The sequence below is a fragment of the Drosophila elegans genome, unplaced genomic scaffold (genome assembly GCF_018152505.1).
Source record: "Drosophila elegans isolate 14027-0461.03 unplaced genomic scaffold, ASM1815250v1 contig_520, whole genome shotgun sequence".
Taxonomy (NCBI): domain Eukaryota; kingdom Metazoa; phylum Arthropoda; class Insecta; order Diptera; family Drosophilidae; genus Drosophila; species Drosophila elegans.
This window is the reverse complement of record NW_024545903.1, coordinates 2485713-2501638: the sequence shown is the minus strand read 5'-3', so window position 1 is coordinate 2501638 and position 15926 is coordinate 2485713. Positions and strand designations below refer to the sequence as shown.

The 15926-nt window shown below is 38.5% G+C and overlaps 1 protein-coding gene across 2 annotated transcripts; it reads left to right on the top strand.

The window, feature by feature from the left end:
- Positions 1 to 193: 193 nt before the first annotated feature.
- LOC108149043 (CDK5 and ABL1 enzyme substrate 1) lies at positions 194 to 14345 on the top strand. 2 transcript variants are annotated; one of them, XM_041709837.1, is made up of 9 exons: positions 194 to 618; positions 1733 to 2945; positions 10814 to 11197; positions 11577 to 11703; positions 11769 to 11917; positions 12553 to 12585; positions 12861 to 12969; positions 13038 to 13231; positions 13619 to 14345. In XM_041709837.1, the coding sequence occupies exons 2-9, from the start codon at positions 2125 to 2127 to the stop codon at positions 13962 to 13964; spliced, it is 2163 nt and encodes a 720-aa protein (XP_041565771.1). In that variant the 5' UTR covers positions 194 to 618; positions 1733 to 2124; the 3' UTR covers positions 13965 to 14345. The 2 variants fall into 2 exon arrangements, with proteins under 2 accessions (XP_041565771.1, XP_041565772.1); XM_041709838.1 differs by lacking the exon at positions 12553 to 12585.
- The last annotated feature ends 1581 nt before the right edge of the window (positions 14346 to 15926 follow it).

Genomic DNA, 15926 nt, shown 5'->3' with positions numbered 1-15926 from the left:
TAATTGCTTATAATTTGTTTAAAAAAATGTTTAAACATTACTGAATTAAATATATTAACATTCGAATAACAAAGAAATCGTAGTCATGGATTTTTAATTTATTATTTCTTTTTATTCTAGAACACCACAGTGGTATTTTTAATTCCCGTTAAACTGGTATTTTTCCCCTTGCGCGTTTCCCAACACTGGCCTCAGTTCGTGAATTTTGTGGAAGCCCGTATGCTGATGTTTTCGTCGCTGCGACCGATAATTTGATTTTCATACCGTTTGCGTATTTCGCACAGTTCACTTGCCGCGCTAATAAATTCGCAAAAAATCGTCTCAAGCCGATCGTTTTTAAAGTTTTCGTGAACACACTGCAGTTGGCCTGCATTTTGCATAATTTACGCAACGAAGGCAACTGCGTGAGTGCACACTCACACAGGCGCGCGAACGAGAGCGAAAGAGAGTGAGGAGCGCAGGCGAGTTGGCAGCCAAAGGCGAAAAATCAAAGTCTGTCGAAAATCCACTATAAATAGAACAAAATGACGCGCTTGAAACATTTCTTAGCATAGAACGACTATCAATCGACGAAAGATTAAAATAATACCCAACGACCGAGCAAAAAGAACCAAAGTGGTAAGTAAAAAAAAAAAAAAAAAAAAAAAACACGTCACACGCACTTGGCTCTAGTGTGTGTCCGTGTGGGTGGGGGTGTCATAAATGTTTTCGCACACACTTGTTCCTGCATTGATTTTTTTTTTTCGGACACGTTCAAACTTGTGTGTGCCTCGTTCCAATTGGTCCAGCCAAATCCAATTAGGCTGGGCCCAAAGTAAAATCATCCCCGGAAAATCTATTTTCCTGCTTCAAAACAGCTGTTTCTCGCGGGTAGTGGAAAATTTTCCACGCACAGTTGTTTTGGAAGAAATTTTTCGGCACTTTGGGCCCTTCCGATTTGGAGTAAACAGAAGAACAAGAGCAAGCGGAAAACCGCTTAGAGATTCATTGCCGGTTTTTGGCCGATTCTCTCTTTCTCTTTCACTCTCTTGGTTGTTGCCACCCACCAAACTGACACACTGAGCCGCCCAACAACAACGATTTTGTGCAGCTTTGAGCCGCATGCATGCAGCTTTTTTTGCAGCCAGCGAGAAAGCTTTCTTTGTCTTTGGCAGCGAGGAGTTTTGCGATTTATGTATCCCGCTTGCCAAAATCACAGCGAAAATATTAATTTCTTAAAAAAAACACTTATTTTTAAGTTGTTCCAGTTAACTTTAAAGATCTAGGTAATGTGTTACACTTAAATTGAGTTTTCAAAATATAAAAGCACTAGATTCTTGAATTAAATTGCTAACCTTACCAAAAAGTAGAATTGGTAAAATATAAAATGTCTCAGATAGTCGATGTTTGAAAAGAGTATCTTAAACAAAAAGTTAATGTTATTCAAAAATTAAATTGCTATATCATGTAAACAAAAAAGTTTTTTAAAAAAAAGTTTTAACAAAAAATACACATTTTAAATACATTTCAAAATCAAGTCTAGCTGCTCGAAGAATACAAATACAAAAATTATATCTAACATATAAGTAAGACAAAAAACAAAAAAACTCTCCTTAGCAACACATCGCACATCAGCGTATGTTACAAAAATACCCTGCCAAAGCTTCACTTGGCCAAAACAGCTTTCCCGATGCCTTATATCGCCGCACTTATTGATTCAATTCCTCTCTTTTATTCTTACTTCTACTTGCAGCCAAACCAACGCAACGACGCATTAACGCTAGTAAATAAAAATAAAAATAAATAATAAAATCCATTTGTTTTTTCCCGCAATAAGAAGTGCTTTTAATCTGTCACCATGTCGCGTTCAAGTAGTTTGTTTTTTAATTTGTCTGCTAAGTTAGAGACTAAAAAACTTAATTGATCAGATCAAGAAAAGCAAAATCAGCAGGCAGTAAAAAATTAAAATACAAAAAAACGGAAAACCGTTCGTGAAAAATCGAAGAAGTTCGTTTTAGAAAAGTGCAACATCACATTCCCGCACAGTATATAATATATATATAGGTATAGTAACCAGGGACTTGACCCACGCCCACACCACCCACTTCGGTTAATCTCGCTTGGTAATTAAGGGTTAATCGCCTAATGGCAAGTTCGCTCAACAAGACGAGACACAGGCGCAGACTGGCTGCGATCTCGTTCCTATCGAATATCTCGTTAGATGGCACCCATCGGGACACCAAATTCGGCGCAACATTCGGCAGCAGCCTGCTCTGCAACCAGAATAAGAACCCATCCTCGCTGGGACTCGGCTCAGGGGGCTTTCATCCGCACTATCAGCAGCACCACCATCAGCGCAGCCACTCGGCGACGCACCACAACCACCAGAAGCGGCACCAACCGCAGCAGCAACACTCGCAGCAGCAACACTCGCAGCAGCAACATACTCAACATCAGCAGCAACATCAGCAGCAGAATGGAGCCCTCTGTTCACCGCTCCTCTGCAGCGCCGATGTCCACATGGGCATCGATGGCGGGATCGGGATCGGTATGGGATTGGAGGACTGCACCACTGGTGCCAGCGATGGGGACGGGCATTTTAGTGAAGCTGAAAATATGGGTCAATACCTGATGAACGTCCTGCCGGCCGCCGATCACAATCGCAGCAGCATTGTGCCGGCCGAGAGACGCAACATAAAGCGCCCGACCTCGTCGGGGCGACAAAGCCAGAACCACCAGGTACCGGGCAGTGGCAATATGGGCATTAAGCTCCAGCAGCAGCAGCAGCAAAAGTTGCAGCAGCAACAGCGGCAGGCAAGGGGTTGCACCGCCGGCAGCGGAGGATCGGGTGCCGAGAGCGGCAGCGATTCGGACAGCGTCAAGATACCGCTCAAGGTGTCCAATCTGGGCAGCGGCGGTGGCGTCGCCGGGGGAGCGGGCAGCAAGCTATTGCCCCTAAGGGAACGGTGAGTCATCCAAAAACGTTATCAACATAAATATTTGCTTTTCAGTGCATCTTGCAACTATACTGTTTTTATATCAGTATCTTTATAAACAGTTGCTAAATATATCTCACGCATATGGCTTTTTAAAGTTAGGACTCTGGCTAGGAAAATCCTATAATTTAAGTGCTCACAAAACGCTGAAATCATGAAAGTTATGAAGAATGAATTTGTGTTTGCCTCTTTCGCTTTAATTGTCAAGAACAGTTTGTTTTAAAAAAAGGTTATACTGCATCTAAACATTTTAGATTCGAATTTGAAGTTTAAAGCCGTTTAGCTTCAAAAAATCTATGTAATATACTAAAATAATTTATAATTTTTTTTTTTTTTTTTAAATAAAATCGTTTTCTATAACAAATAGTTTGTTCAATTAAAAAATCTATTTTTAAACACTTAAAAAAAATTATATCACATTACACTTTAATGAGAAAATAGTTTAAGAATGGTTAATAAACTTTCCTTAAAAAGAAATGTTAAAATATTTTGCACGTATCTGAGCTAAATTTAATGCCAAGCATATTTCTAAAACTGACACTAATTTTTTCAACGCACATATTATTCACTTCTAAAAAAATAGATTTATGGGAGAAGATTGACAAGTGACGTCAAGTGGACAGTTTTTCCCCACACGTTTTCCAACGTTTCCTATAACTGCGGGGGGAAATTCTGTTTCTCTTTGTTGATATATAAATATAAATATTTTCTGGTAATGAAAAATGAATCATTTCGCTTGATCACTGAACTTTTGTTCAGTTCAATTAAGCTGTCGTCATAATTGGCATCGATTTTCCTTTGCCACTCCTCCTCGGGTTGTTAATTAAAATTTCCGCTCAAGTTGGCGTTAGCCAATTGACACTTATTCTCTAATTTGCTTACAAAAGGCTCAGCTTGATCAAAATACCGCGAAAACAAAACAAGCAAACACAATGATACCCACGCCACGGCAGCTGGACGGTCGGAAATCAGAAGATTATTTATAAATTTTAATTTGTGAAATGTGAATATTTTCAAGAGCATTTTTCCAATTGTGACGTATTTTCGCTGAGGGGATTTGCACATTTTCAACGCCTTATGGTGCACAATTAGGGGCCTGTTGCTGGTCCACTTGGCGCTAAAAATACCCCTAAAATATATCAACTTTGGTTCAGTTTAGGGTGAGAATCGGCTTCATTCATCGACGAGTGCCGGCTCAATTAACGTAAATTAGAGAGCGTGCCCAGCAATAAAGCTGTGCAAACAATTGTTTGAATTGAATTGCATGTTGAGAGGCGGCGGCATTCGTTTAATTTGGAGCCTTTGTCAGTGACGCGGTTTTGTCACGCATTTAAACGACCTGTCAGCTGTGAATCATAGCTATTATCTAGGTTCGAGCATAAACACGCAATAATTACGCAATGCACAGAATGCGAACGCCAATGAATCGCTCGTAAATCGCTCGCGAAACGCTCGTAATCCTCCTTGAACTTCCGCTCCCCCCCCACACACACTTTCTGGCCTTTTTTTGTCTTTCTCCGAGCAAAGCTAAAATGCATCCCCGAGCTTTCACTTCCAATGCCAGAGACAAGTTTCGTTGAACTCGTCCGCTGCGCTTTGACAAACTGACCTTGTTTCTGCAGCTTTGCAGTCGCGCTCCGATGGCGTTTCGGTATTTCTGCCTCCTAGCGTTTTCGGTTTCTTTCGCGTGGTGCCACCACTCAACTGGTGGCTAACCCGTTTTCGGGGTCTGGGGTCTTATTGTCATCGGTCCCGGGTGGTACATTTACATACATACTTGGGCACACGTCGTTGGCGCCAAGCCAATTGGCTTGTCAGCGACCTGTCAGTGCCATTTGCTGGGGCAAATCATTTTACCGGGGGCACTTGTTTTGGTTAGTTTGGTAATTACTAGTAATAAAGACTCAAGAAGCCAAAGATATCAATAAAATTGAATATTTGTTGTTTCCAAATCAAATTTATAACTCGATTATACAGAAAATATATCCGATTTCAACATCAGTTTACTTAAGTCGAGTCCTGCAGAAATATTTTTAGTGCCATCGTACACCATCAAAGCAAAATCGTCTTTAATTTGCATCTTCCCAGCGCTATAGGCCTGTACTTTGAAAAATGAACTAATAAAAATGAACAAAACAAAGTAAATAAAGGATATTTAAAAATATTATATTTTCGATTAATAATATATTTAAAATTGTTGCATTTTTAAGTTAATTTTAATCTTTTATTGAAGAAAAAAAAATTATAATTTTTAGTCATGTCAATTGTTAACGTTGACTCATAAAATGGTGACTTTATTTCATTTTTTAAAAATAATTCAACTACAAAAGTAATCTTAATTTAATTGTGTTCACCTTATCGTAAGAGAAATGACTTGCGATTAGTTATATATGACAGCCATAACTGATAAGATTACTTAGGAAAGATCTTGATATATAACATATAGGCTAAATCAAGAGATCTTGTATAGTCAAGATCGTACCATTAAAAATTTAAAGCATTTGATAAGAAATCCCATTGACGTTAATAGCAGTTTAAGGGTTACCTGAATCACCTGTGATGAAAAAGTTTTGTAATATCGTTTACTCTTTGTAGTTGCAATGCCATTTCTGATATATACATAGCTACGGAGTCCAATTGTCGTGACTCAGTAACTGAATAAAAAATTACAGATAGAGGGAACTTATTGCCACATCATCAAGAAGCAAAGTCTTTAAGAGCTTTCAAGAAATTCCTAAGTTCTTCAAAGTTGTAAAAAAAATATTCTTTAAGTGGACCCAAATAGATTTCTGGTTTTACCCACCAATATAGGGTTTCATTGTTATTTCCGCTCTGGAATGGGATAAAAATGTTGTTGATTGCAGAACTTGTTGAATCTGCAAATTGTTGCAAGGAAAAATATTGTGTTATTCGAAACACCCTCAGTTTTGGGTGTGGGAATCTTTGCAACAAAAAGCTGCGCAAGCTCAAAAACAAACTGCGTCGCAACTCGAAAACCAAAACAAACTACTTCGGTCCAGTTTTTGTTTTGAAACCTGAGCTACCTTTTGTGGAGTTAGCTGATGAATGGGAATGGAAGAGTGAAAAGCAAAATAAGCTGAAACTTTGCCAAAAACGTAAACAATTTTTTTTTTTTTGCCAAGCGCATAATTTGTGGGTTTCTTATTTTTCACTTCCTTCTTAAAGGTTGCGTCATGGCATTTGATATGATTTAAGGGAGGGGCCTCTCCTGAGGACCTCCAGCCGGCAAAGGCAAAGCTTGGCATTGAACTTGAGCGGCCAGAGCTTTTGTTGCCTCATCCTGGCTCCCTTGTCCAATGTCAATGTCAATGTCGAGGCTGCAAACCTGTCCAAACCGAAAAACCTCCCCAACCCCTGCATTTCACTCCGCCAAACTGGGTAACCTTGAGGGCAGAGTTTTATGCAATCGACGACGTAATAGGAACCGGTTTTCCCCTCGTTCTTGTTTGTTTTCGTTTTATTCGCACTACTTGTGCGTATAAAGAGGGGTTCTAATCCTTGAAGCCTGAAAAAAATGTGCTCAAGGTCGTTTCTTGAAAGGGTTTATTTATGCAGCAGGGTGAGAAAATGTATGTCAGTGGTGCAAAAAGCTTGAAGTGCATACATAGCTCTAATGCAATCGACAACTGCATTCAAGTTTACGCAATCCACCCCTAGAACTTGTTTTTGTTCAAATTTACACAGAAAAAAATAAGTTACAGCCTTAGAAACTTATCTTTCTATTACTACAAAAAAAACTTTTTGCAAGAAAAAACGAAAATAAAATGAAAATAAATAAAAATAAATGAATGTTGAAAATAAATATGTTTAAAACAACTTTGAAATCGTATCTAATTGTTTTCTGTGCATTTGGAAGCTCAGAAAAAGTCCACAAAGACTGCCATAAAGCTCGCTGCCTGCCAAGAAATAAACGATAAGCTCAAAGATGACACAGACACGCCTAATCCATTTTGTAAATATACATACATATATATTTAATGCAACGTCTTTGTTGACTATATTGCACAGACCTATCCAAAACAAAGAGCCACGATAAAGCTCTCAGTTCTTATCGGCTAAACTCAATGCTAATAACTGCGACTTATTATATTTAAATCGACACATGTTCAAACTCCACGTCAGACCATGTCACATTATTATGTTTTATCTGTTCGTTTCAGTGGCTTTCGCTTGGCTCGTTTATGACTTCCACTGTATTTGGCAGTAAAAGCGGTTAAAAGCGGATAAAATGGGTTCTCTCTTGCCGGTTATTCAGTTATTTGTTGATTTCCACTTTTGCCAAAGTCGTTTTTTATACTCCCGACTTTAAAACCAAGAGTGTGGGTCGCAAAAAATCAAAGTAGTGGGATGAGGTAAACGTGAACAATGATAAAATATTTTAATGCTCTGCAATAGTTTCATTAAAATTAAATTTTCGCTTAAAAATATGGGCCAAAAACTTCTAGTTTATTATCAACAACCCAGACTATTTCCTTTTTTTTTTTGCTTTTTATCGACAGCCTTCAATTGGACATGTAAATACACAATTTTTGCCTATTCGCTTTATGTAATTACTTTGGACTTGTGTAAACAAAAGTCGCTCGAGGTTTTTGCTAGTCCGATTACGCTGGCGTTTTTCGGCATTCCATTTTGCTCTGACCGTTTGTTTACAGCGCGGTTATTCTTTTGTTACGCCTTCCCTGCCTAACACGATTATTGTTTTTGTTTGGCGTACCGCTTTCCACTGCTTCGATTGGATTGTTGTCGATTGTTGTGTTTGCACCTTATCTAGAACACCATTTCATTTCGAAATCAACTTTGGTTCGAGGTGAAAGGAGCTAAGATTGATTATGGTAGAACCAATTTGCGTCATTCCTCCGCTTACCAAAATAAAGTCTTAAAAATGTATCAGTTTGTTAATAAAATCAATGAAATTATTAGCCAAAACCCACATGCAATAGTGCATCATATAAAATGTCTGATTGCATTTATTAAGCGGTTTAACAGCGATTAGCGTTAGCTTTTTAGAGCGACTCCAGGCTATGTTATGTTATATTTTTGTTTAACCAAACAAGTTTTTATCTATTTACATATTTATTTTATGTGTTTGTTTCGATTTAACCAAGCTTTTCTGGTTAAAGCTTTTATCATGAGACCTGCACTTTAGCTCATAAGCACGTGATCTGGTCAAATAGAAACTTATATAAAAAACTTACTTCCAATAACATCTGTTTGCTTATAGCCAACTGATAACAGCAAAAACAACAAGCCAACGATGACAATAACAAAAGCGATTGCTGATAAAAGCTAAATTGACTCAGTTGATTTGATTGCTCCACGCTCACACACAAAAAGTACTTAAAAAGCGGAGAAAGGGGAAGCCAAGATAGCGCAATTAAAATATTCTATTTTCGATTTAGCTCTGGGCATGATTTATTTGCTTGCTCTCCTGTGCAGACGTGAAAAGTATATTTACCCAAGCTTTTAGTAGCAGTTTTTGGTCAATATTTGCATATTAAAATCAAAAAGATTTAATGTAGACGAAAGGCTTATGTACATATATTCAGATCTGTACAGCTAGGAGGAACAAGGTATATATTTTGATTGCAAATTTGCAAAGTGATAAGGGGTTTTAAATTAAACTTTAACCTAAAACATTCAAAAGCTTTCTCACCTCAATTTTAAATACAATTTTGGGGAATTTGATTAACCAAAGAATGAATGTAGGGTCCTCTTACTAGGGAAAATATTATGTCAAATACACTAGCAAATATAATACATGAAATTATGTAAGTAAGTGTATGCAAATCCATTTATTAATTTCGAACTTCCAATAATTCATGCCCTTTATTAAGCCAATTAGTTTTTTCCAACAAAAATGTTTTATCCTCGATTTAATTTTTATTTATATTTCAAATTAATATTAGTACGGCAAATATTTCCTGAAATCTATAAATAGGTCTGTTGCTTAACATTCTGTTCGTTAGCATGAAGTTTTACAGTACTGCAGTTCTACCATTTGTTTTCCTATATGTAAAACTGGATACAAATTGTATAGTTCTTAAATTCCAGATATGATCTTTAATTACAATACTTTGAATAAGAGAAACACAAAATACATCCCTGATTCCTCAACAATTCCCAATACTCTGGATCGCATTTTCGAATTCATCAAATCTATTGTTAGAATTTAAATATTGTTTGCTTTGGCCACAGGAGCGCAGCAATTTATAGATGGAGTCTTCAAAAAAAAAAAAAAAAAAATACCAAAACGGAAAAACTATTAAAAACCAGACCATAACACGCACACTTGCATAGATGTTTGAGGTGCAGTTGTGGCCTTTGGCTTCCCTCTCCCTCGCACACGCACTTTGCCCAATCTCTTATCAACGCACACAAAAACACACAAACTCATTAGCGAGTCAATAAGTTAGACGAACCAAAAACACAAAAGCAAACGCACAATAATAAATGTTTGCCCGGCCCTTTTCTTCCACAAACACACAAACACACACACACACATTTTGGAGTCATCCATCCCCCCCACACTCTCCTTTCTTCTTCTTCGTCTTCTTACATTTGTACGCATGTAAAACAAAAATTCCAGCTGGTTTTTCTGGGCGCCTGTTAATATGCTCCAACTAATTAACGGGTTATGACAGCCTAGGCGCCATCTCCATCATAATATTTTTTGGTACGAGGGTGAGGATGGGGGGGTTCGAATGAAAAGCGAACTGCACTTCATCCAACTAATTAACGCAGAATCGTCACCTCGAAGAATTTTAGGGGAGTTCGCCCCACCACGCTCTTTCGACTGTGTAACCTCGACCTAGACCAATTATCCCAAGGTAATCGGCCAGGCGCACAGATGCCGTCAAGACGTCGACTTCGGTTGGCTAATTGACTTTCATTGCGGCTGCCCTTCGGCATTGCACATGTGTGTGTGCGAGTGTTTTCGAGTGTGTTTGACTCTGTGTTTGATTTCCAAAAATACACCAGCGATAAGCGGACGGGCTGCCTTTCGATCGCCCTTAAAACGCATTAAGGAAAATCTTTGTAGGCTCGACCCGCAAACTGTTTCTTTGTTTCTGCGGGCCTGTGAAAATATCGATCATTGCATGAGGGGTGTGACGATGGGCCCCTGCGGCGGAGACACTCTTTCTGAGATGCATGCTTTGTTCATTAGCCCTTAAAAATAGCTAATTTTAGCTATAAATAATACAAAACAAGTATCAACGAACTAAAGCAAGAGATAAGATTAAATCCTATAAATAAAGCAATTGCATTTATAGCAAAAATAGTGATGGAGATAAGCGATTTTATACATTACCTAAAAAAAACAATTTTCCTGTTATTAAACAAAAAATAAACAAAAGTTTTTTAAGAAAGCAAAATAGGAGTTAAATAGGAAAATAAAGTCAATAAGAAGTTTATTAGGTTATTAGCTTACTTTGTATATTTCTAATATATGGCCAAATTTATTTCGCTCTAAAAGAGTTTTTAATATAACAAAACTAAAAAAACAAAGAAAATATTGTTTAAAAAAATAGTTTTTAGATATACTAAAAGCCAAATTGTTCGCTCAGTTAGCTAAATTGCCACCACTAGTTTCTTCGCTGGCATTTGTCATTGAATTTATAAATACCAAAAAAAAAAAACGTATTTTTAAACAGCAACAATTTGGGGCGAAAAAAACCGCCTTCAAGGTCCAGCCCAGCGCGATTTTGTATCGCTTTGCGCGCGTTTTTCACGCTACACGTATTGTTGAGCGCCTGTTGCTCCTTAGATCGCTATAATTCTAACCGATTTCTGAATCTCTTCTGCGCTTCTGTTTGCAGCACCTTCAGCAACGGGGCAAGCGATCAGAGTTTGCAGCCGGAGCGGAGAGCACGTTTAAATACGGCGCCGGGGATGCGGGCGGGCTCCAATTCGAGCATTGCCATGGGAGGCGGTCTGAAACGCACCTATGTTCTGAGTGGATCGAGCGTTAGCCACATCACCGACGACAGCAGCACGGAGAGTCTGACTCCGGCTGGCAACTATGCGGGCAGTTTCCGGAACAGCCTGAACAAGTCAGTACAGATCAGCGATAGCCGGCGAGGTACCGCCGGCCAGGCATTGGGTCTTGGCCAAGGACGCGACGAGCGGATGGTGCTGGTGTCGCGCAAGATCCCGTTCTTCATATTCTCGTCCCTGCCCTATTACAAGGGCAAGAATGGAAGGTGAGTGAAGACGTATACATTTAAGATTCCAGCTTGTAAATCATTAAGCAAGAAAATAGATATACCTACCATCATTAAAATACTTAAAAGCCGAATTCGAATCTTTCTTTAATGTGCTATTTTGGGGACTTGTCTTTAGAATCAATAAAATGAAAATAAAATACATTGAAACCTAAAATCTAAATTGTTAGTGAAAATAATAAATAAGTTGTTTAAAAGACGCCTTTTGAAAATAAAGTATTAACTATACACAAATGAAGAAAACATTTTTGGTTAATAAAACTATTTAATCATGCATAACGCGTATATAGGAAAGACGTTTATTAAGTGTACTGCACATCTAAGTACTTAAAAATATTCCCCCTTTTTTCTATTTTAGAGCTGAATTCCGCAAAGAGGATCGACGTCGTCGAAATCCATCAACTTCACGTCCCCTGAGTTCCATTAATGATGCACCCTTTGATCCGTTTGATTTGTTGGGCATACAGAAGGCCGAAAGTGGTCAGGTAAGTCTACAAGTTTAAATAATGTAAAATTTAACCCAATAATGAAAAACACATTTTCTACATAGGATATATCATATGGTCATCTGCTGATACCGTCACGTCAGTACGAAAAGGAACGCAAAAAGCATGGCAATGCGTCGGCGAATCCTTCCCTCTTCGAGAATCAAATGGAGATCACGGGCACAGCGGCGCTCAAGAATCATGGCATTGCGAGGTTGGTGCCGGATTCCAGACTGCTACCCAATTTGGATCTTCTTTCGTATCATTTTTGTTAAACACATTCAATCAGCTCCATTTTGTCATGCCCATGATCCATTCGTAACATCCATTAAGAGTCATTATGCATGGTTAGCCATACCGAACGATTACTTTATTAAGCCCTTTGTCTGAGCGAAATGAAATCAACCAAGAATATAAAATCATCTTTAACAAAAAGATTTCACCACAACTTACAATTTACAATTCCGAGTCCGATTTCTGTTTACATAAAGCTTCTTTGTTAACTTCTCATATTACTTTGTAACTGAAGACTCTGACTTTAGCTCGTGCTGACAACCACTACAAAGCTGACCTAGCAAGACTTGTACATCTGACTCATGAAGAGTTGAGCGTGATGTTACCCAACCAATAATTATAAATTAACTAAAACTCAGCACAAATTCTGTTTTTATATAATTCAAAAATCGTAAGATACCATTTATTGCTTGATAGGCTTGAATAAGCATTTATAGACTTTGTTTTGGTTCGGTAATAGTTGACCCAAAAAAAAAAAACAAAAAACAAACTTGATACATTATGTGGCATTAACTTTTGCTAATTCATTTAACGCTTTGCACTACTTCGTTTCAGCACAAAAACCATAACCAAACGTCAAGGCAAATGGTAAATTTTGAAAACAGCTAATATGACAACAAATTTACAGGCAACCCTGCTATGGGACAAGTCAAACCTATCTATTTCATAGCCTGGTTGACTGCCAAAAGCTTTTAGACCACTAACCAATTTCACCTCCCCCACGTACACACGCCCAGCCACCCACTCTCACACACATCCAACGAACAAAGCTTCAACTAACCCAATCCTGCCTTCTCTCACGCTTTGCCTTAAGATGTATCTGCATTTTGGGGGATATTAAAATGGTGTCATTCAATTCGCAGGTGTTTCACGTATGAGAATAATAACCGCAACAGTGCGACAAGTCCGACCCCGGATTTAAAGTTGGATATGGATATAGAGAGCGTAATTCTGGGCGGAGATTCTACTCGTGTAAGTTTTTTGTTCTTCGTTTGCTAGAGGGGAATTTAATCATAATAATTAATAATTATTAATTACAGAACCAACAGTACTCGGCGAGCATCTTGGACGACCCGGAATTGATTGCCGGAAAGCATCGGACTCTTCTGACCTTTACCTCCTACATGACCTCGGTCATTGACTATGTGCGTCCGTCAGATCTGAAGAAGGAGCTTAACGACAAGTTCCGCGAGAAGTTCCCCACCATCCAGCTCACGTTGAGCAAGCTGAGGAGGTAAGCTGCATGATCTGAAGAACAAGGATTTTACTTTTAAAAGAATTTGTGCAATCTTGATTTAAATTACAAAAATGTTCTGTATGTATTCATAATGATAATGCTCAAATAACTGAAATAACTATATTCGTAGTGAAAGCAATGTCATTACTCAAATAACTATATTGGTAATGAAAGCAATATCATTACAAATATAGTTATTGAAGTTATTTGAGTCGTGGTTAAGATTATACAAAGATTATACGGTGCTCAATATATTTTAAAATGAAATATGGAATTTTGGCTATTAAGTCACATAATTGTAATCAAACTTGTACCAAAATCCATTCTTTAATTTTTAGATACCCTTAATGAAGCTTTATTAATTTGTTTATTCTTCCCCAACAGCATTAAGCGAGAGATGCGCAGGATCAACAAACTAGACTCGCGTATCGATTTGGTGACCATTTCGCAGGCGTACGTTTACTTCGAGAAGCTTATCCTGGCCAATCTGATCAACAAGAGCAACCGCAAGCTGTGCGCCGGCGCCTGTCTGCTGCTCAGCGCCAAGATGAACGACGTGAAGGGCGACGCCCTCAAGAGCCTGATCGAGAAGACGGAGAGCGTGTTCCGGCTGAATCGCAAGGAGCTGATCTCGTCGGAGTTCGCTGTTCTGGTGGCGCTGGAATTCAGTCTGCATGTGAATCGACACGAAGTCGTGCCGCACTATCAGCGGCTGCTCTACGAGTCCTAGGACTGGCCCAAGCGCTGCGCCGAGAAGAGTTTCCTGGCGGCAGCGCAGGCGGTTCAGCAGCTGTGCCGCAAGGGCAGTCGCAAGTAGGCGTTCGTACTTATAGCATACTTTCGGGTGTCGGGTTTTCAACGATCATTATAATATTGCCTAGGCTTAGGGCGTAGCTACTTAAGTTTTGCTAAAAAAAAAAAAAGGTCACAAAAGAATAGACAAAACAAAGGAATGGAATGGAAAAACAAAAAAAAAAGTAACATATACGAGTGTCTCCAAAACATCCCCGTTTTCCCTGATTTTTAGACTTATAAGTGTTTATGTTTACATATATTTTCTTGGGTTTCTGTTATAGACATTTCAAAAATGAATAAACTAAAGTTAACCAAACGAACCTTATTTATGCATTTGATAAGTCAAGCGCTTATCAACATTTATGGCGGCCGCTACTGTAGTTGTAATGTTAATTTTATTCAAATTTCCAGCGCCGACGATCTCTGCCTATTGCCGTTTGCTGTTGGCCGCATGACCAAAGCTAGCTAATCCGCCCCGACATGCTCACAGATCCCACGAGCTGGCCCCTACATCCCACACCCTTAATACAAGCCGATTGGAAACGAATCGCTTTGCAGGGGTTTGATTGCCCATCAATCAGAAATCAATAAATAACTGACGATCGGTTATTTGCCGGCGCATCAGGCGCTCAGCGACCGGCAACAGGTGGCCGAAAAGAGTTCTCTACGAACAAATATGACTGGCGATAACCCAAAAATACGGCCAACTCACACGTGCTGGCATAGGGGATCGGATCTGCGGGGGGGGAAAAACGTGCCTGCACATTGCCTTTTGTTCAATATGTTTTTGTTTTTGGAGTCTCTGTTAACTCTTTTGTGATAAGCCATAGTGTTTTTGTAGCTCAGTGCTTTTCGGGCGGCCAGCAAATGGGAACAGGTTGCTGGTTCATGTAATGCGATGCAATCGCATTTAGCGTTTTGCCTTATCAGCAGTATTATATTCCATGTGGTACTTGGCCCAGGGCGGTGGGTAACTATGACCATGAAACACACTCAGTGTATGTTTAAACTTTAAACGCATTATGCCCCCAAAATTATTCTTCGATTTAAGTGACTTTAAATATTTTAGCTTTTATTGATTTGTAATTTTAAATAAATCTAATTTTAAAACTTTTTTTTCTTAATGACTAGTGGCTTTTGATTCTTTTTTCAAGAAATTGAACAAGTTTAAAATATAGAGTTATTTTTTTAATAAAAAAAGGTATATATTTAAATCCAAAGTTGCTAAAAAATTAATGATAGTTTTCCAATGTTCCTTTCAAATATATTTCCTTATCCATATAGTTGGTATTAGTATTATATAATTGAAGTATGTATGTTGAGGTGTATATCTAAAAACTATTAAATCGAAACCTTTTTTCATGCTTTAGATTTCAATTAATATAAATTATTTATTTGTTATTAAATTTATGGATTTATTTAAATAAAAGTAAGGATAAACATTATAACATTTTTTATATTCGTATAGAATATGAAATTTTATTAGATTCCAACGTCAGTGAGTCGGCAGCTTAAATTAGAAAATACCATTAAAAAGAAATCACCGAATGCGAAACATTTAATAAAAGCAAATTGGTCGGTCAGCTTAAAAACTCATTAGCGTGATTGTGAGTTCGCAGCAAAAGACAGAATCGCAAACAGAGAATGACATGCACATATATGGGAATCCCTCCTGTCCCTGAATATAACAACCCATCTGCTTCGCTCGCTTGCCACATGTAGCTGCATAATGAAGGCGCTCAAAACTAATTAACGCGAAAGCTGAGGCGGAACAGAAGGCCTCAGCCACTCTCCCCCCGGATGACTCCCCCAAAAGAGCCCCACCCACCCACTCTACACTCTACAGTGCTATTTTCACATTCTCCCTTTTCGGCCAGCGCATGCTGCTCGATGGGTC